Here is a 16,992-nt window from a genome sequence, read left to right on the forward strand (position 1 = left end):
TCCATTGTTGGGGATAGAGATCCCAGGACTACAAGCCTCTTTTGGAGGGCTTTATTTGATAATATGGGTATAAACTTGAGTTTTCATCAGCTTATCATCTCCAAACGGATGGCCAAAGTGAAGCTGCAAATTCAGCCGTGTTAGATTTATTGAAGTGTTATGTGGCAGATCAAAAGACTCCATGGGAGAAGTATCTTGCACTTGTTGAATTTGCCTACAACAATACGATCCATGCTTCCACGGGAAAGGCTCCGTTTGAGATTATTTATGGCAGAGTGGTATTGCCACCCATCCTTCGTACAAAGGATGAGATTTTTACAGCTGATGAATATGTTCGTGACTTGGATATAGCCTTTGGTCAGATACGGACAGCCATTGCAAGGTCACAAGATAAGCATAAAATGGCTGCTGACAAGCATAGAAGGGATATGGAAGTCAAAGAAGGTGATTGGGTTTTGCTGAAATTTGAGAAAGCCAGACTTCGAAAGAGGCCAGGACGAGAAGGATCATATCCTAAGCTTTCTCCTCGCTATTATGGACCCTTCAAGGTGATTCAGAAGATCAATGAAGTGTCCTACATGCTTGCTTTACCTAGTCATTGGAAGATTCACAATGCTTTTCATGCGAGTCTATTTCGGAAATATGTGGGGCCAGATCTTGACTAGCCTGTCACAGAAGATCCGCCAGAGATTGAAGAGCTTGAGGATATTCTCCAGCCAGAACAGATTGTTTTTCACAAGGAGAGAAAGCTACCTGCAGGAAATATTTCCAGGAGATACCTTGTGAAGTTTAAGAATTATTTGCCAATTGATGCAAAGTGGGTAAATGAGGATTATTTTGTTGACTACCCACAGTTGTTGCAGGCATATCTTGAGGCTTTTCAGCTGGGGACAACTCTTTAGAAGCCCGGGGGGATGTCACCAATTGGCCGACCATTTGGTCGATCTCCAGTTTTTGTGTCTCATTCACTTGAAGCCAGGCCGGTGTCTCATGTGAAGAGGCCAGTTTTCTTGCTTGACATGGACGGGAGCGAGACTCGTGCCACCCGTGTGTTAGCAGGATGGTGTCGTATGGACGGGAGCCAGACTGGTGCCACCCGTGTATGACCTGGACTGTGTTCGACCCATGGGATTGTCACACCATGGAAGAGCCAGTATTTGTGCCGTGTCTTACCTATGGGACTGTCACTTCATAAGGAGGCTCGTGCCTGGAACTGTGTCTTACCTATGGGAGGTTTTTATGTTTTACGTCGTGCCATTTTTGTGCCGACAGATATTTTATACTTGTTCCATGAACGGGAGATATGTCCATGACACTATTTGCACATGCACACATGTTTTGCATGTTTGAAACTGTTTTCGCATGACTTGTATTTTTGTGTTTGCCTGCTTGACGTGTCACTTACTGAGCGGGAGCGCCTGCCAGTGAGTCGTGAAGTCTGCTCTGTCTTCTGACGAGTTTTGGTGCATGTGAACAGGTGGTAAGTATATTGCACATGTTGGTTTAATATTTTATATTTCTAACCCTTTGGTTTATAAGGTTTTATATTCACACTCACTTAAAAGTGGGCACCTCCTTTGGGCACCCACTTAGGGGCCAAGGTGGGGAGCCACACTTTAGTTGTGTATGTGTGGGGGTGGGTGTATGGTCACCTACCCACACCCCCAAAGAGCTGGCCGCCCACATGCAAGCTTGGGGAGCCAGCCAGCATTAGTCGTGTAACTCCACTTTAATTTTTATATAAAAAAAGGCGAGCACCCTTGGTAGGAGAACCACCGGCGACCATCTCTACGCATGTTTTCTGAGGCGGCTATTGAACTGCTGCGCATACTCATCCAGGCGACTTCTGAACTGCTGCACATGCTTTCTCTCAGTTGGCTGCTCCTCCATGCCATCTCTTCTTCAGGCTGAAGCCAGGCGGCTGTTTGCAGCAACCAGACGGCTGTTATAACTGTAGCTGGCAGCTGCGTTGATTCCCCAACAGGCTGCCCTCTTCGCCAAGCGACTTTACCAGCCAACTGTGCTCTGCACACAGGTGGCTCCACCTCCAACGGGCTGCCCTCTCCAGCAGTTTGTGCTTGCATCTTATGTGGTGGACCCAGAATTCCAAGGCAACAAGCAGGAGAGCAACCGGGAGTTGAGTTCCGGATGAAGGATCATCTTGGACCGTCTTATGCCTGATGCATCGGTTAGGCGCAAGATTAGGGACCAACTTTCCATGTACAGGTCATTTCATGGCTCCTATGACTGTCATGATGCACAGATCGACCGTTCCAAAGTTGGTGCTGCTCTATGGTGGGAGGACTTTGGTTCAGATGGACCGGAGCTACAGCAGCTAGCCATCTGCATACTTAGCCAAGTCGTCAGCTCCTCTTGCTTGGAGCAACTTTGGAGCACCTACACCCACATTGCCTCTAAGAAGAGGAACCAGCTCGTGGTAGAGCATGCCAATGACCTTATCTTCGTCAGCACGAACTTGCGAGTGCTTTGCAAGAGCGTGACCAAGAAGGCAGATCCCTTCACTGAGTGGGAGATGAGTCAACAAGAAGAGCACAAGAGGATGAGGTGCACCAGCAGCATGCCAGTGAGGATGAGAGTGAGAATGAGCTTGATGCTCCTTTGGGACAAGCTACCCATGACCATAAGGCGAGCATTTCACGTGGATGATCATTCATGGATCATGATTCATGGGCCTTACTACTTAGCTCTAGCCTCTAGGCTTTAGCACTTTTTGTCATTGACTCATTTGAGTCCTTCCATGTATTGTGCCTCCTTAAGCCTTAGTCCTGACTCTTGAGTCATGACTCATTTTGTATCTACTTAATTATTAATAAAATCAACCGTCAACGCCTTCACTCTTTGATCGGTGCATTTTGTTAATATGGCTCAAAATCTTACCATTTTAGTGTAAATTTGTGCTCATTTTGATGTACTTCCAAAGTAGAGTAAGTGTAGAGTAGAAAAACTTTTTTTTTATAAGTATTTTTTGAGTGCCATTCCCTCCCCGTCCTCATTCCCTACTTATGGCCCTCCTCCGTCCCCTGTTACCGTCCCCCGTTCCTTGTGACTATGATGGCTGTGATTAAATGCCGAAATGTTTAATTGTGCTCATGGTCAAAGCGATGCACACCCACTCCCGCGTTTCCTGGGCGAGTTACATCCTATGTCTCCGTCTTGGCACACACAATGTCTGTGTATGAATGCCAATGGAGAATAATTGCATTTGATTAGCTATGAGGGATTGAGGAGTGAGATTGTGAAATCAAATGGAAGCTATGGAAGCACCTCATCAACAACCACGTTTGCAATACTGTTTTCATTTGCATGAATGCCTATGGACAGTTTGGCATGTGAATGCCCATGAAGCTTGTAACAGGAACCTTGATAATACAATCTATTACAAGGGTGGTCGGCCCTTTCTAGCCCTAGTGTAGTGTGCAAGTGATTTCAATTTTCAGCTTTGTTAAGCCTCATTTTGTGGTGCCATTTTCAACTTGTTTAATTGTGTTAATTGTTTAAGTGTAAGGCAAGATTGTGCTCAACCCAAAACGGGGGAGTCACAATTAGTGTGATGAACAAGTTTCCTATTCGTAGGATTGATGACATCCTAGACAGATTGGCTGGAATTGTTGGATTATATCATCCTAGATGGTCTACGTCACCATTTTCATGCTTGAATTGGCCATTTACAAGGCCCTGCATTGGCATATCTTAGCAGATATTATTCAGCTTTTTTCTACCATTTTTAAGGTATTTTTCAGCATTTATATAGCATTTTATGCTACTGTACTGTTGTCAGCCTACTACAGCTGGCCGACCAGCATATAGGGGAGTATCTAAGGGCTGACCCCCCTTTCCCCCAGTTCATCTCATTTTTCAGCATTCACTTGAGGTCATCAGCAACTGCTACTACTTCTTACCATTGTACAACACCTACAAGCTTCCCTCGTGCTCAATTTTCAGCAATAAACATCACTTTCCAGCATTTACAGGTCTTGTACCTGGGCCTACATCTATGTCTTCTATTTGCTTCATTTTCTTTCATGGTATCAAAGAAAAACGCTGACCTGTGAACAAAAGAGAGCTGCGTTTTCTGTTTTGAAGCAGAGGCTTCGACAGTTTGTTGCATTTTCTATAGATTTCAGTGTAGAAGGTGCTGCGTTTTCTTCCGGGAGCAGGGCTTCCTCAAGAGTGCTATGTTTTCTTCATCTGACACTTGGGATTGTTGTATTTCTGAATTTTCAGCAAAGATTGCTGATTTTTATGCTGGCTGGATTACTGAAGTCCTCTTTTTAAGTGCTGAGGACAGGGATCTACATCTTGGAGGGATCTTCCTTCTTTCTCTTCTTTCAGTTTCCCACCCTCCCTCCCTTTCTTCTTGTTGTGCACAGCTTGAGAGGAGGACTTCCAGATTTTTTTCAGCCCCTTTCTTCAAAGAAGGTTTCTTGTCAGAGGACATGGCTTCACAAGGTTTCTCTACTGCTGCTCCTTCTCCTGTTGATTCTCCAGCACCATCACAGCTTGGATCCCCTGCTCCCGCCGCTCCAAAGGTGGTTCCTATTCCCAATCTTTGACGAACTCAGGAAGACCCAACAGAAGCTGAAGAAAGCAAGGACAAAAGCTACCCCATTGGGAGACAGACAGAGAAGTAAAAAAATGAGTTTCTCTCATCTAGGTCTTGCTCCCGCCCCTACCCACATACCATCCTACAATCCTCCCCAAGTCAATGACTCCATGAAGCTTACAACAACCAACTATCATACTTGGTCTTTCTATACTCGATTGTTGCTGGAAGGAGCCGGTGTGTGGATGGCTATCTCCACACCTCACTTGGTGGACCCTGCTTTGAGAAGCATATTGGATGCTTAGGCTTGTCTTATCATCATCCATTGTATGACTCCATCTATACATGCACAGTTTGTCTCTTCCCGGAGTAATGCTCATCAAATGTGGACAGAGATCCAATGGAAGTATGGGAGAATTTCGACAGTGAAGATTGCCAAATTGGAGTCGGATCTAGAGATGCTTACAATCAATGAGTCAGATAACTTGATTGAGAAGATTGGAGAGTTCACCCGTATCAAGCTGCAACTTGAGGAGTATAGGAGCACCATCAACAATCCCATCCATAAACTTCTTGGTAAGTTGCCTGCTTCCTTTGACTCTTTCAAGGATAATATTTATTTCCGTGATCCTCCTCCCCCCTTTTGAGGAAGTCGTGAGTTATCTCCACAACAAGTGCATGCTTCGCGGAAAAGGCAAGTCAGAGTCTGCCTTTGTTGCCTCTGACAAGAGCAAAGGCAAAGGCGGAAAAGGAAACTCCAACAACAACAACAATAAAAACAAAGACAAAGGCAAGCGTAAACAGGATTCTAAGGAATCCAAAGACAAAAGCAATGAATGTGATTACTGTGGCAGGTCAGGCCATACTGAGGCTCACTGCTTTGCTCATCGTGATGATTTTCGAGCAACCAAAGCCCAGGATGCTTCTAAAGCATCTGACAAGGACAACACTAAAGATAAAGGTAAAGTTTCAGAGAAGGGATCTGCCAAAGTTGCATACATGGCAGTCACAGATTCATCCACTTCTTCATAGGATTCATTCCTCGTGATCACAGATATGACTTCTCCTAAAGAGGTTAGTGACACACCTGCACGGTGGAATCGGTTGGTAATAGTGGTGCTTCTGCCCACGTAACCAATCAGCTATTGTGCTGCTGTAGGCCTGCTACAACTGGCCGACCAACATATGGGGGAGTATATAAGGGCTGACTCCCTTTTCCCCCTATTGATCTCATTTTTCAGCATTCACTTGAGGTCATTAGCAGCTACTACTACTTCTTACCATTGTACAGTACCTATGGGCTTCCCTCGTGCTCAATTTTCAGCAATAAACATCAGTTTCCAAAATTTACAAGTCTTGTACCTGGGCCTACATCTGTGTTTTCTATTTGCTTCATTTTCTTTCAAGAGCCACCATCTTTAGCAGGATCGACTTGAAGAGTGGTTACCATCAAGTCAGGATTCCAGAGGACATTCACAAGACCGCATATAGGACAACATTTGGACTTTATGAGTATTTGGTGATGCCATTTGGTCTTACCAATGCCCCAGCTACCTTCAATCGAATGATGGAAAGAATCTTTCGACTTTCTTTGATGATATTATTGTGCATTCTAAAAATGAGGAAGAGCATCGAAAGCACTTGGGATATTGTGTTTCAAAAACTGCGAAGCACAAATTGTACATGAATGGCAAGAAGAGAGAGTTCTTTTTGTCAGAAATTCACTACCTAGACCACATAGTGTCCAAGGAGGGCGGTCAAGATGGATCCAGACAAGGTCAAGGCTATTATGGAATGGCCAGAGTTGACTAGTGTGCATGTAGTTCGAAGTTTCCTTAGCTTATGCTCTTATTACAGAAAGTTCATCAAGTGGTTTGTACTGGTGGCTAGTCCATTGCATGATTTGACAAAGAAAGCCGTGGGATTTCGGTGGACCAAAGATGAAAAAGAATCCTTTGAAGCATTGAAATTTTACGCTAGTAAAGGACTAGTGTTGATTATTACAAATTTGTCAAAGCCTTTTGTGGTTGAATGTGATGCCTCGGGAGATTGCATTGGAGCAGTCTTGAACCAAGAGAGCCATGCTGTGGCCTATGAAAGTCGAAGACTTCAAGGAGCCGAAAAGACGGCACCCACGTATGAGAAAGAGTTGATGACTACGTTCATGCATTGAAGATTTGGAAGCATTATCTTATGGATGTTGAGTTTGTTATCAAGACCGATCATCAAAGTCTTAGGTACTTCATGTTTCAACCTAAGGTTTTCTATGGGTTATCATATGGATTTTACTTTGATGAAAGATCTTTATGCTACCGATGAGGATTTCAAGGATATTTGGAACAGATTGCAGAATGGAGATTTAGTAACCTCCTATGTCATCAAAGAGGGCTTCCTTATGATGCAAACCCAGTTATGTGTGACAAGATTTAAGGCCAAAAGTAATGGAAGAATGCCATGCTCCACCCTACATGGAGCATAGAGACATCTTGACTACAACTCAAGCTTTGGCGAACTACTTTTATTGACCTAGCATGAGAAAGGGCATTAATCGATATGTTCGAGAATGTTTGATTTGTCATAAGGTCAAATTTGATCGACAAAAGCCAACAGGACTATTGCAACCATTGCCGATTCCGAATGTTCCATGGGAGAGTATTGCTATGGATTTTATCTTTGGATTACCAAAGTCAGGAAATGGGAATGATAGTATATGGACTATTATTGATAGATTCAGTAAGAAAGCCCACTTCATTCCAGTGAAGAAGACCATTCGCATAGAGTATGTTTGTTCAACAGATTTTCAAGCACCATGAACTGCCTAAGTTCATTGTGGGGAATAGAGATCCTAGAACTACCAGTTTCTTTTGGAGAGCTCTTTTCAACAATATGGAAACAAAGTTGAATTTCTCTTTGGCTTATCATCGTCAAACCAATGGACAAAGTAATATTACAAACCTCGCTATCTTGGATATGCTAAAGTGTTATGCTCTCGAAGCAAAGGACCAATGGGAGAAGTATTTGCCTTTGGTTGAGTATGCTTACAACAACACTGTCCATTCATCTACAGGCAAAGTTCCTTTTGAGATTATCTATGGCAAACCATTATTGTTGCCCATGCTTAGAACCAAGGAAGAGATCTTCCATGCGGATGAGTTTTTTCGAGACTTGGATATAGCTTTTGCACAAGTTCGAAAGACTATTGAGACATCTCAAGCCAAGCAAAAGAAAGCTGCAGACAAGCATAGAAGGAAGGTCTCATTTGAATAAGGGAATTGGGTCTTGTTGAGATTCGAGAAAGCAAGACTTAGCAAGTAAGCCAAGGAGCACAAAGACCCAAAGCTTGCTCCTAGATATTATGGACCTTTTCAGATTACAAAGAAGATCAACAATGTATGTTAAGACCTTCCAGATCATTGGAGAATACATAATGCCTTCCATGTGAGTTTATTGAAACCATATACAAGACCACCCCCCAGAGGAGCCCCTATCGGAGGATCCACCAAAGGTGGAAGAGCAAGAAGAGATTTTGCAACCAGAACAGATTTTATTTCATTCTATGAGAAAAAGAGAAAAGGCAGTGGTCAGAAAGTTCCTCTTGAAATTCAAGAATTATTCGCCAATGACACATCTGACAGGTCATGAAGAAAAACCATCAAAGACAAACCATTGGTCAAAGATAACGCATTGAGATGTTGCCAAATGAGCATATGACATTACATATATGTAGGATGTCTAGATGCACAAGCTCACTAGATGGGGCTAGAACTTGGAACATATGATACACTTGTACTCCGCAGTTGAGGACAACCGCGATATAAGAGGGAGGGGAATGTAACTATTTGGCCTTCCTAGCACTTTATCACATGATGGAACCCTTGCTAGGACACCGGATTGGTGGAAGAAGGCATGGAGACACGGACCATAAGGTTTGCACATGGAAAAGCACCAGTTTTGGTCAAAAAGCAAAGAAAAGCAAAAATCAAACTGAGTTGACCATGAGCCAAGAGCATCACTGGCAAGAGGGGATTAAGCAAGATCGAAAAGCAAAAGCTGTTTTTTTCAAAAAGCAACTCTAGGGCCAAAAAGCAAGGCCCTAAAGCTGGAAAAGCAAAGCACAAAAGCACTTGGGAAAAAACTGGCCTTATTTGAATAGTATTTTATTGTAAAAAGTGAAAAAACGTAAAACAAAAGCATGGCTAGCTTTTGGGCAAAAAGCAAGACGGCCCCCTCAAGTATAAAACAAGCATGAATCTCTCTTCATCATCATCATCATCATCATCAAAGCATGGAGTTTATTTCATTGCCGCCTGCTGTTGTTCAGAACGCCACTGCTGACTGACTATGCCACGTCATCATTAGCTAGTTGTAAACTAAATGGATCCGCATAGTCGTACAAGACTGTGCCGTACTGATGTTCTACTACCACGCTGCTGTTCTATTGTCCGCTGGGTTCCTGATCTGCATTGACGGGCTGCCACCGTGTTGCCACATGGGGCTGATCTAGTCCATACACCTTTGTACGGCCTTCTTAGGCAGTTTTCTACTCCGGATTTCGACGTCTAATCTGATGTTGATCATCATAAACTTCATCATCTACACTTATCACTTGTGTACCTCGTTTACAAGCTTGGGGTACGTTGGATTTGGTACTAGCCTGGTGTCAACCATCCCCGTGGTGTGCTCGGCAACAGGATCTCGTGCCTTAACATCGACTATGACATTGGTTTCTACATCAGCATATTTGTTTGCTTTTGTATTCACTGGTGTATTGATCCTAGCTTGTGAGCCTGTGGATTGTTTCCTGAATAAATTCCTGAAAGGGGGTGGGACCTATTCCCCGCTCAATGTGTCCTATGCAAAGTTTTCCAAACCCTACTCTCTCCCTCTCTCTATTTTTTCCTCTCTTGGATACGTGGTGGAATCTGTCATAGCACGCACCATTGGGTTTACAGCCCTATCAGCCCCTACACCTGACTAAGCCCTATCCCTAACCCTCGGTTAGCACATCCCCTTTGAAACATGTGGAAGCTTACAGAAAAGGATTATACCTAATAAATACTTTCAGCCCTTTATTATTGATGATGAATAGCACAATGTAGAGAAGCTAAGAGTGCAAAGATAGAGGAGAGATAAATACACAGGATTGGGTCCCAAATACCTCTGAAGGGCCCCCACCGTATTTGCGTTATTGAATGAGTAGACTAACAGACTGCTGGCGGTAAATAACTAGAACTGAATTGACTTGGATACCTTCCCTTGGCTGAGGTAGCATTCAACCTGAAGATAGTCCCTTGATCTACACTTCCCACCTTGCCTTGCCCCTTCTTGGCTTGTTCTAGCCCTTGGACTTCAGCACTTGCAGAGAGAATGAAAGATTTATGCACAATGCTGCCCATCGCTTACATAGGACCCAAAGCGTCAAATCAAGCACATGGAAAGAGAGAGAGAGAGAGAGATGAAATCTCCAAAATAGCTCAAACACCGAGCCAAATCAGTCCATGAAACAGCTCCGAACAGCCCGCAACAGTCCACTGTTTACAGCCAGTTCCGAGGGCAAAAGGGCCAATAACTCTGTAGCTTTTGCCGGTCTGGCCTATGTGTGAGGAGAGAAAACTTTTTAGCCAGCCTGTACAGACCACCAAAGAGGGCAGTCCGACTAGAGAAGTATGATAAACTGCTGTTGTACGGCCTGCTTAAAGGCGGTAAGTAGAGAGAAAACAGCACTGCTGCTGTACAGCCAGTCTGAGGACGACTAATAATAGAGAGAGTAACGGCGCTGCTGGACAGCTTATACTTGGGCGACCAGAAGAGAGAAAGCAACCAGTTCGCTGCTGCTGGCCTGGATCCCCTGTGCGTGTCCAAAACAAGAGAGCATCCCCTCCTCTTTTCAACGCCTCAGCCCACCCCCTTTTTGGCTGGAATCAGCCAGCTCCAAAAATGACCCATGCTTTTTCCTTCCAAAAATGGCTTTGCTTGCTAAAAATATTCAAACTTTTGCTTTCCTTAGCCAAAGATGTTATAAGTGATAAAACTCAGCCATTTTTAGTATCCATGCTATAGAGAAATCTCTCAAAAATGGGCGCCCAGTTTTTATTGTCCTTGTAGGCCCAAAAAGCTTGCCCACATGTCCATGCATGATGTCCATGAACCCTTTTAGTGTTAACTGAAATCCTATAAAATCCCTTCTTAAGTGCCTAGGCTTCAAATATCAGTTTAAACACCCGACACCTTCAGAGAAATGCTTTTATCCTTCGGCATCTCCCATCTTTTGTGGAAAATCCCCATTCTCACCTTGGTTTTATCATGTGTGTGGGCTTCCCCCAAAACACTGATCAGAGGCGGTAAAGTTGGGTAAAAGGCCAAATGGTGACAGAGAGTACACCCAATTGGGTCCCAACTTACCCACTTAGAGCCCCCACCTTTGTGGTGTATTTGCTTGTTTTGTTAGATGTGTAATGAAGTGCAACGATTGGATAAATGATGACCCCGGAAGCTCTGGGAGTCTTCTTTCAGCCCTAAACACCATCCTGGAACATGCTTGATGCAAATCGCATACAAAAGATAGAGAAGAGAGAGAGAGAGCTGAGTATTTAGTATATTCATAATGTACAAAAAGGAAGTACAAGTCTTGCAGCCATAGGCTGCCTTGAAAAGGTAGAAAATACCTAATCTAATCCCTATTCTAGTGACTCAGCCCATGAAGGACTGAATAATCAAAACGATCAGCAAGTGTGCCCTTTTACAGGGCTTGGAAAAGCCTTCATGGACTGGCTGACCTGCTGTCGGCCAGGTCCAAGACAAATATTCAAGCACCACGCTACAGCAAACAGAGAAATACTCCATCAAACATTGGCCGACAGCCTCCTGTCCTCTCCACAAGGTTCTCCTGCCCCAAACCTAGCAGCACAAGCTCCAAAATCAGGTTCTAATCTGGTTCTTCATTTGTTGCCCTTCAGGGATTAGCCCTGGGATTAGCCTGCACATGTCTTGCACATGACACCTAATGTGTGTACTCACCTCTGTGGACCGAGTGTGAGCTAGGTTCCACACTAAACTGGAGGCGTGACTTTACTTACCCGGCTGGATCTGTGCACGAATAGGCTGCCTGCTGGACTCTAGCAATCTTGGATACTTTCTCATTGTGGGTAGATGACTACTGTTGATGATCACTGTTGCATCAAATGGTTGAATTTACTTGGCCTTCAACACTTGGGAGATGAGGAGTGAAGGGGGGGGAAGTGGAGAGAGGAGGGGGGAAGCATGCCCTTTGCAGGGCACAATTTGCCCCTTTTTTAGGGTCAGCCTACTCAACCCACTCGACAACCTGCTGCCCGACCCTCTAGTAGGACTGCCTGACCACTGTCCAGTCTGCATGCCCATACAGCCTGTACAGCCTATTCCTATCCCCCCTGCCCAACTGGCCCAAATGCGTTGCCCCCGATGATGCCCGGCGCTTGCATTAGGTGAATTGTGCTGTCCTGATACACACTCACTCTGATCTCTGGCACCGAGTTTTTGGCCTGATAAGCTGCTTGGACACGTACAACTTACAATCCAAGGGGGTTAAATTCATGTGCAGTGTCCCACATTAACTCACTGTCCGAAAACCCAAACTTGATGGCAACTGGTGTACAGTGGCCCATGTTAACTCACTGTCCTGAAACCTAAACTTAATGGCAACTGGCAACTAGTCCCTATACTAGGGCACTGACTATTATTACTGATCCTTCAAAAGGTTATCGTACCCTGTACACTCTTGAGTCTGCATAAGTATGGGCACGTGGTATCCTCGAATCCAGTGCAACAGGTGCATGTGTGACACCAGCCTCTTCCTAGTTCAGCAGTGCACTGACGTGGGCCTAGACGCTGCCAGAAGTAGAAGTTTGGATCTTGCTGTAAACTTCAGTTTTCAGCCTGTAAACTGAAATCTTTGCAATAATGGATTAAAATCTTTTAGGATTTCTTTCTCAAGCACGGAAAGAAACCAATGTCGTCTTTTGATGGAATAAGTGTGACTAGCTATAAGTGTGCAAGGCGGTTGGGCATAGTAGTTGAACGAAAAGCAAAGCTTGCAAGCAGGTAGATCCTGGAATCTCCTAGGCATCTTCTATAATCACCTTAATTGACTGGAGACAAAATAAACCTTGTCAGCTGTACGTAGTCATTATAGACCGCATGTACATCAGCACAAGCAAAAGAAATCGCTAGCCTCAATTTATCCAGAGCAACAGAATGCAAGAGGACAATGCAAAAAGTGGCAGGGGAGTCAACATGTAATTAAAGGGGGGAACAACGCTATTTTTGCTGCAAAAGAATATCACATGGTAATTGACCTCAAAACTGTTGATATTTTAGTGAAAGAACAAAAACCAATAGTCTTTCTAAGAGTGATTTAAAGGTTAATTGTCAAGCGAATTGAGGAGCATCCTAGAAATCTTGAGACTTCTCAGGGTTTCTATGCAGCAGAGGAGAGTCCAAGTTTACAAAAGGAAACAGGCAACCTTAATTTTCAGCAGAATGCTCAATGGTGTTACTGACAAATTTTATTTCACCACTTATATAAGCATATTCACAAGGGACTGTTTATATGATAAGGTGATATCTGTTGTTTCACTGTACCATTTCCGTTCTCCTTATCAAAACACCGCCATTCTTTGAAGGAGGGACACGCATGCATCGGACATCCATTTTCTCTCTTTACCTTCACACTGAACGCTCCAAGTTTTCAATAAAAGCCCTACAACTTTGGTCTATCATGTACATACAATGTACTGGAGACACAAGATCTGTCCCTTAACTTTTGCTATGCTTTACCTTCACATACATGGCTGGGCTCTTTATCTTTACTATTAGGCAAGGCTTCGTATCTTCCCTTCATATGTCAAATTAAAGCTTGCCCTACAGGTTCTAAGCTGCAAAACTTAATCCTGCTCTGGTGATTGTAAAGCAACTAGAGCCACCAATCAAACATGGACGCACTTAACAGGCCTACAAAAGAAAGTACCTTCTAGAATCTTCTCGTTTCTTGATATCGATCTCCTTGGCCAGCTGCTTCCCAGATCGTAAACCTGCAGCTGTTCCATCTGCCATATTCTCCCTCTTTCTGGACGACTGGCCAGTTCTCAAGCCTAAGGTATCGTGATAAGTCTTCCTGGGAGGTGACAAATCTGGACTGCCATTTTTTCTTAGAAGGGATGCATCGGGTGTATCACGACGGCCCATTCTTGAAGATGTCTGTCTCTTCCTGGGAGGCGATAAGTCTGGACTGCCACCTGTTCTTGGAGGGGATAATTCCTTAAGGTTCTGCCTTGAAGATGTCAGCCTCTTTCTGGGAGGAGACAAGTCTACACTGCCACTTTTTCTTGGAGGGGATAAATCAGATGTATCATGAAGGCTCTTTCTCAAAGACATCTGCTTCTTTCTGGGAGGAGACAAGTCTGGACTGCCATGTTTTCTTGGAGGGGACAAATCAGGTGAGCCATGACGGCTTCTTCTCATAGATGTCAGCCTCTTTCTGGGAGGAGACAAGTCTGGACCGCCATCTTTTCTTGGAGGAGACAAATCAGGTGAATCATGGCGGCCTCTTCCCAAAGATGTCAGCCTCTTTCTGGGAGGAGACAAGTCTCCGCTGCCATCTTTTCTTTGCGGGGATAAATCAGGTGTATCATGACGGTTCTTTCTCAAGGCTGCCTCTCTCTTTCTAGGAGGTGATAAGTCTGCACCATCTTGCTGAGTGTCATGCCTTGAAGGGGATGAATCGGGGGTATCATGTCGGCTCTTTCGAGGAGGCGTTTCAGTTTGCCCTGGATGTTTCCCGCTGGGAGGTGACAAGTTTGGACTGTCATACCTGCGCTTTCTTGATGATGGTTCTTGTAGTTGTGAATCTACTTTTCTTGAGAGTGACAAGTCTGTCCTGTCTTGCTGAGCCTTCCTTGCAAGGGACGAATCAGGTGTGCCATGCCTGTTCTTTCTTGGAGACTCTGCAAACTCGATACTTTTCTCTGAAGATCCTGAAAGCATAACACACAACCCGTGTATTGTTAAGAACCAATCAGACCAACAGCGGGAGACTGATGAAGGGATCACTACTAGTCAGGTCACGGGACTCACCAAAACTCCTTTCCAGCTCCGCACTACCTTGGTGAGCCATGTTTTCAGGGGATAAGTCAGGCAAATCGTGTCGAACTCTCCTTGGAAAAAAGCTCCCTCTTGGAGATGGGGGTTCAACCTTGGACACCCTTGTAGGGGACGCTGAACCTGTCCAAAACCAAGATCCATTTATTAGTGCATTGCACCCTGACCTGACACTGAACAAATATAAATATAGTAATTATACTTTCGTGGCTGCACAAAATGAAGCTCTTTCCAAACAATATGATAACTGTATAACCTAAGCAAAACCACAAATCGGTACTTCCAATGAGACCCTCGTATGCAAGCATGCTAAATAGATATAGAGTTTTAGAAAGAAAAAAAAAAGAACATAAAATGGTGATTTCATCTCTCTATTTCACGGGTTTGAGTACGTATGTTACATGCACTGAGGTTGATCGTGATAACGCACAACAAGGCCTTCTTTATCCCTTTATGTGGTGAGAATCTGTAGCATCAACTTTAGAGAGTAGGGAACGAGAAGAGAATGTAGAATGTAGAAGACGACACAGTATTGGGTCCCAATACCCACTGAAGGGCCCCTCCCTGCAGGCAGGAGTATTTGCTTATATTATTCATTGGAGAAATGCTATACAATGCTGAGTACAAATGATGTGAATGCCCAACGAAAGGATGAGGAGGCCAATACGTCGGCTGAGTATCCAGCTATCCCGAGGCTCTACTGAAGACTCTCCTTGGCCACTGATGCAAGTCCAAATGACCGAAGAACTGCACATATGCTGGCTGAGATGCAAGAGTATCTTCCTTGTTGCCTAGAGATGAGCAGGACTGCTGAGCGTTGAACACATGAATGTTCTTTGCTCAATATTTTAATGAATTTACGTGGACTGAGGAGAGGCTTTTTATACCTCATCAAGTCAGCAGTTGGCTGCCTCAAGAGGCTATCGGCTGATGCAAACATGTTCCACGATGTAACTGCTCCCTACAGAAGCCCTGACAAATCAGAAGATAGAATTCACATATTTTAGATCACTTAACTAAGTCAAACAATGGACAACACTTGCTACATTTAAACTGAAAAATAACAAAGAACACTTGACACCATCACTGGGGCCGGAAAGGGCCGGCCCGGCCTCCCCCTCAATACTATTGTATTTCTTGGAGTATTTATTTGTACAAGTGTTCACAGGCCCTAGGCCAGATTTCTCCATAACATGGAGTGAATACAACTGGTAAACAATGAGATGTTGTCGGTGTAGACCAAGTCATAGGTAATCTCCCACCTTCACTGGGTCAACACCTGCCCTCACTGGTCTTCCAGGACCGTGCACCAACAGGCACGCCCGTACTAACGCCTGGCAAGGTAAAACACCGCGGAGGGAGTAATACCTGGTGCTCCTGAATCAGCTTTGCTCCCAGTTTTCCCTGATACCCCAAATGACCTTCACTGGCTCCTCCAAAATATGAGGGCGCAGTCAAGGTAATCATGGAAAAAAGTCACCGCCTTGATGGCCTTACTTAATGAAGACAACAAGGTGTGATATTTTGCCTGACAAAACTTATTCAAACAACATTTAATTTTAATTATTACTAAATCTGAAAAATACGAAGATAAATACCTGCCAAATATTCAAATTCAATTCCTAGGAGAGAAACTCATCCCCTTCTTATTGCACTCTAAAATTGTAGGCAGATCCTAGCAACAGTAGATGTTGGAAAGCAACTGGTACAACTAAGAGTACAATCAAGTACAACGGATACAAGTACATGTTGGTACAGCTGATACAACGAGTACTACTAGTACAGCTTGTATTGCTAGTACAGTAGGTACAAATACAGTCGAGTACAACAGGCAGGTGCAGCTGGTATAGATGCAGTCGGATACAACAGGCGGGTACAGATGCTACAGATACAGGCGAGTACGGCTGGTACAAATGCAAGCGGATACTACAGGTGGGTAATAACAAGGCGGGTACAGGCTGATAATAACAAGGTGTATACTTTCCTTCAATCACACTCCCACCAACCATCCATGTGTGGGGGAAAAAGAAATACCTCATGCAATAATAACTATAATGTTATTAATAATGTTGGACACCTACATGAGAGCAAATGTCCGGCCAATGGTAAAATGTGTGTGAACACCCAACCTTATAATTATTAAGGTTGACATTACTTAAAGAATTTCACATTTGAAAAGGCCAAAAAAAGGATAATACTTACCACCTATTTACACGCCACACCAACTCATCAGCAAACAGCACACCTACGATACACTAAAGACATCCCCACCTAGTGTACTGGCACGACATAGC

General features: G+C 44.1%; 1 protein-coding gene across 2 annotated transcripts in view; it reads right to left on the reverse strand.

The window, feature by feature from the left end:
- LOC147639950 (pre-mRNA-splicing factor of RES complex protein) overlaps positions 1-16,992 on the reverse strand; it is an 80,278-nt gene that overhangs the window by 27,395 nt on the left and 35,891 nt on the right. For both annotated transcript variants that reach the window (XM_086775548.1, XM_086775546.1), the window contains 2 exons: positions 14,675-14,821; positions 13,569-14,574 (listed from right to left, as the gene is read on the reverse strand). In XM_086775548.1, the coding sequence (XP_086631674.1) occupies positions 13,569-14,574; positions 14,675-14,821 (1,153 nt within the window). The remainder of the gene's footprint in view (positions 1-13,568; positions 14,575-14,674; positions 14,822-16,992) is intronic.

Source organism: Cibotium barometz, chromosome 3 (genome assembly GCF_041138505.1).
Source record: "Cibotium barometz isolate CiBa-2024 chromosome 3, ASM4113850v1, whole genome shotgun sequence".
Classification (NCBI taxonomy): domain Eukaryota; kingdom Viridiplantae; phylum Streptophyta; class Polypodiopsida; order Cyatheales; family Cibotiaceae; genus Cibotium; species Cibotium barometz.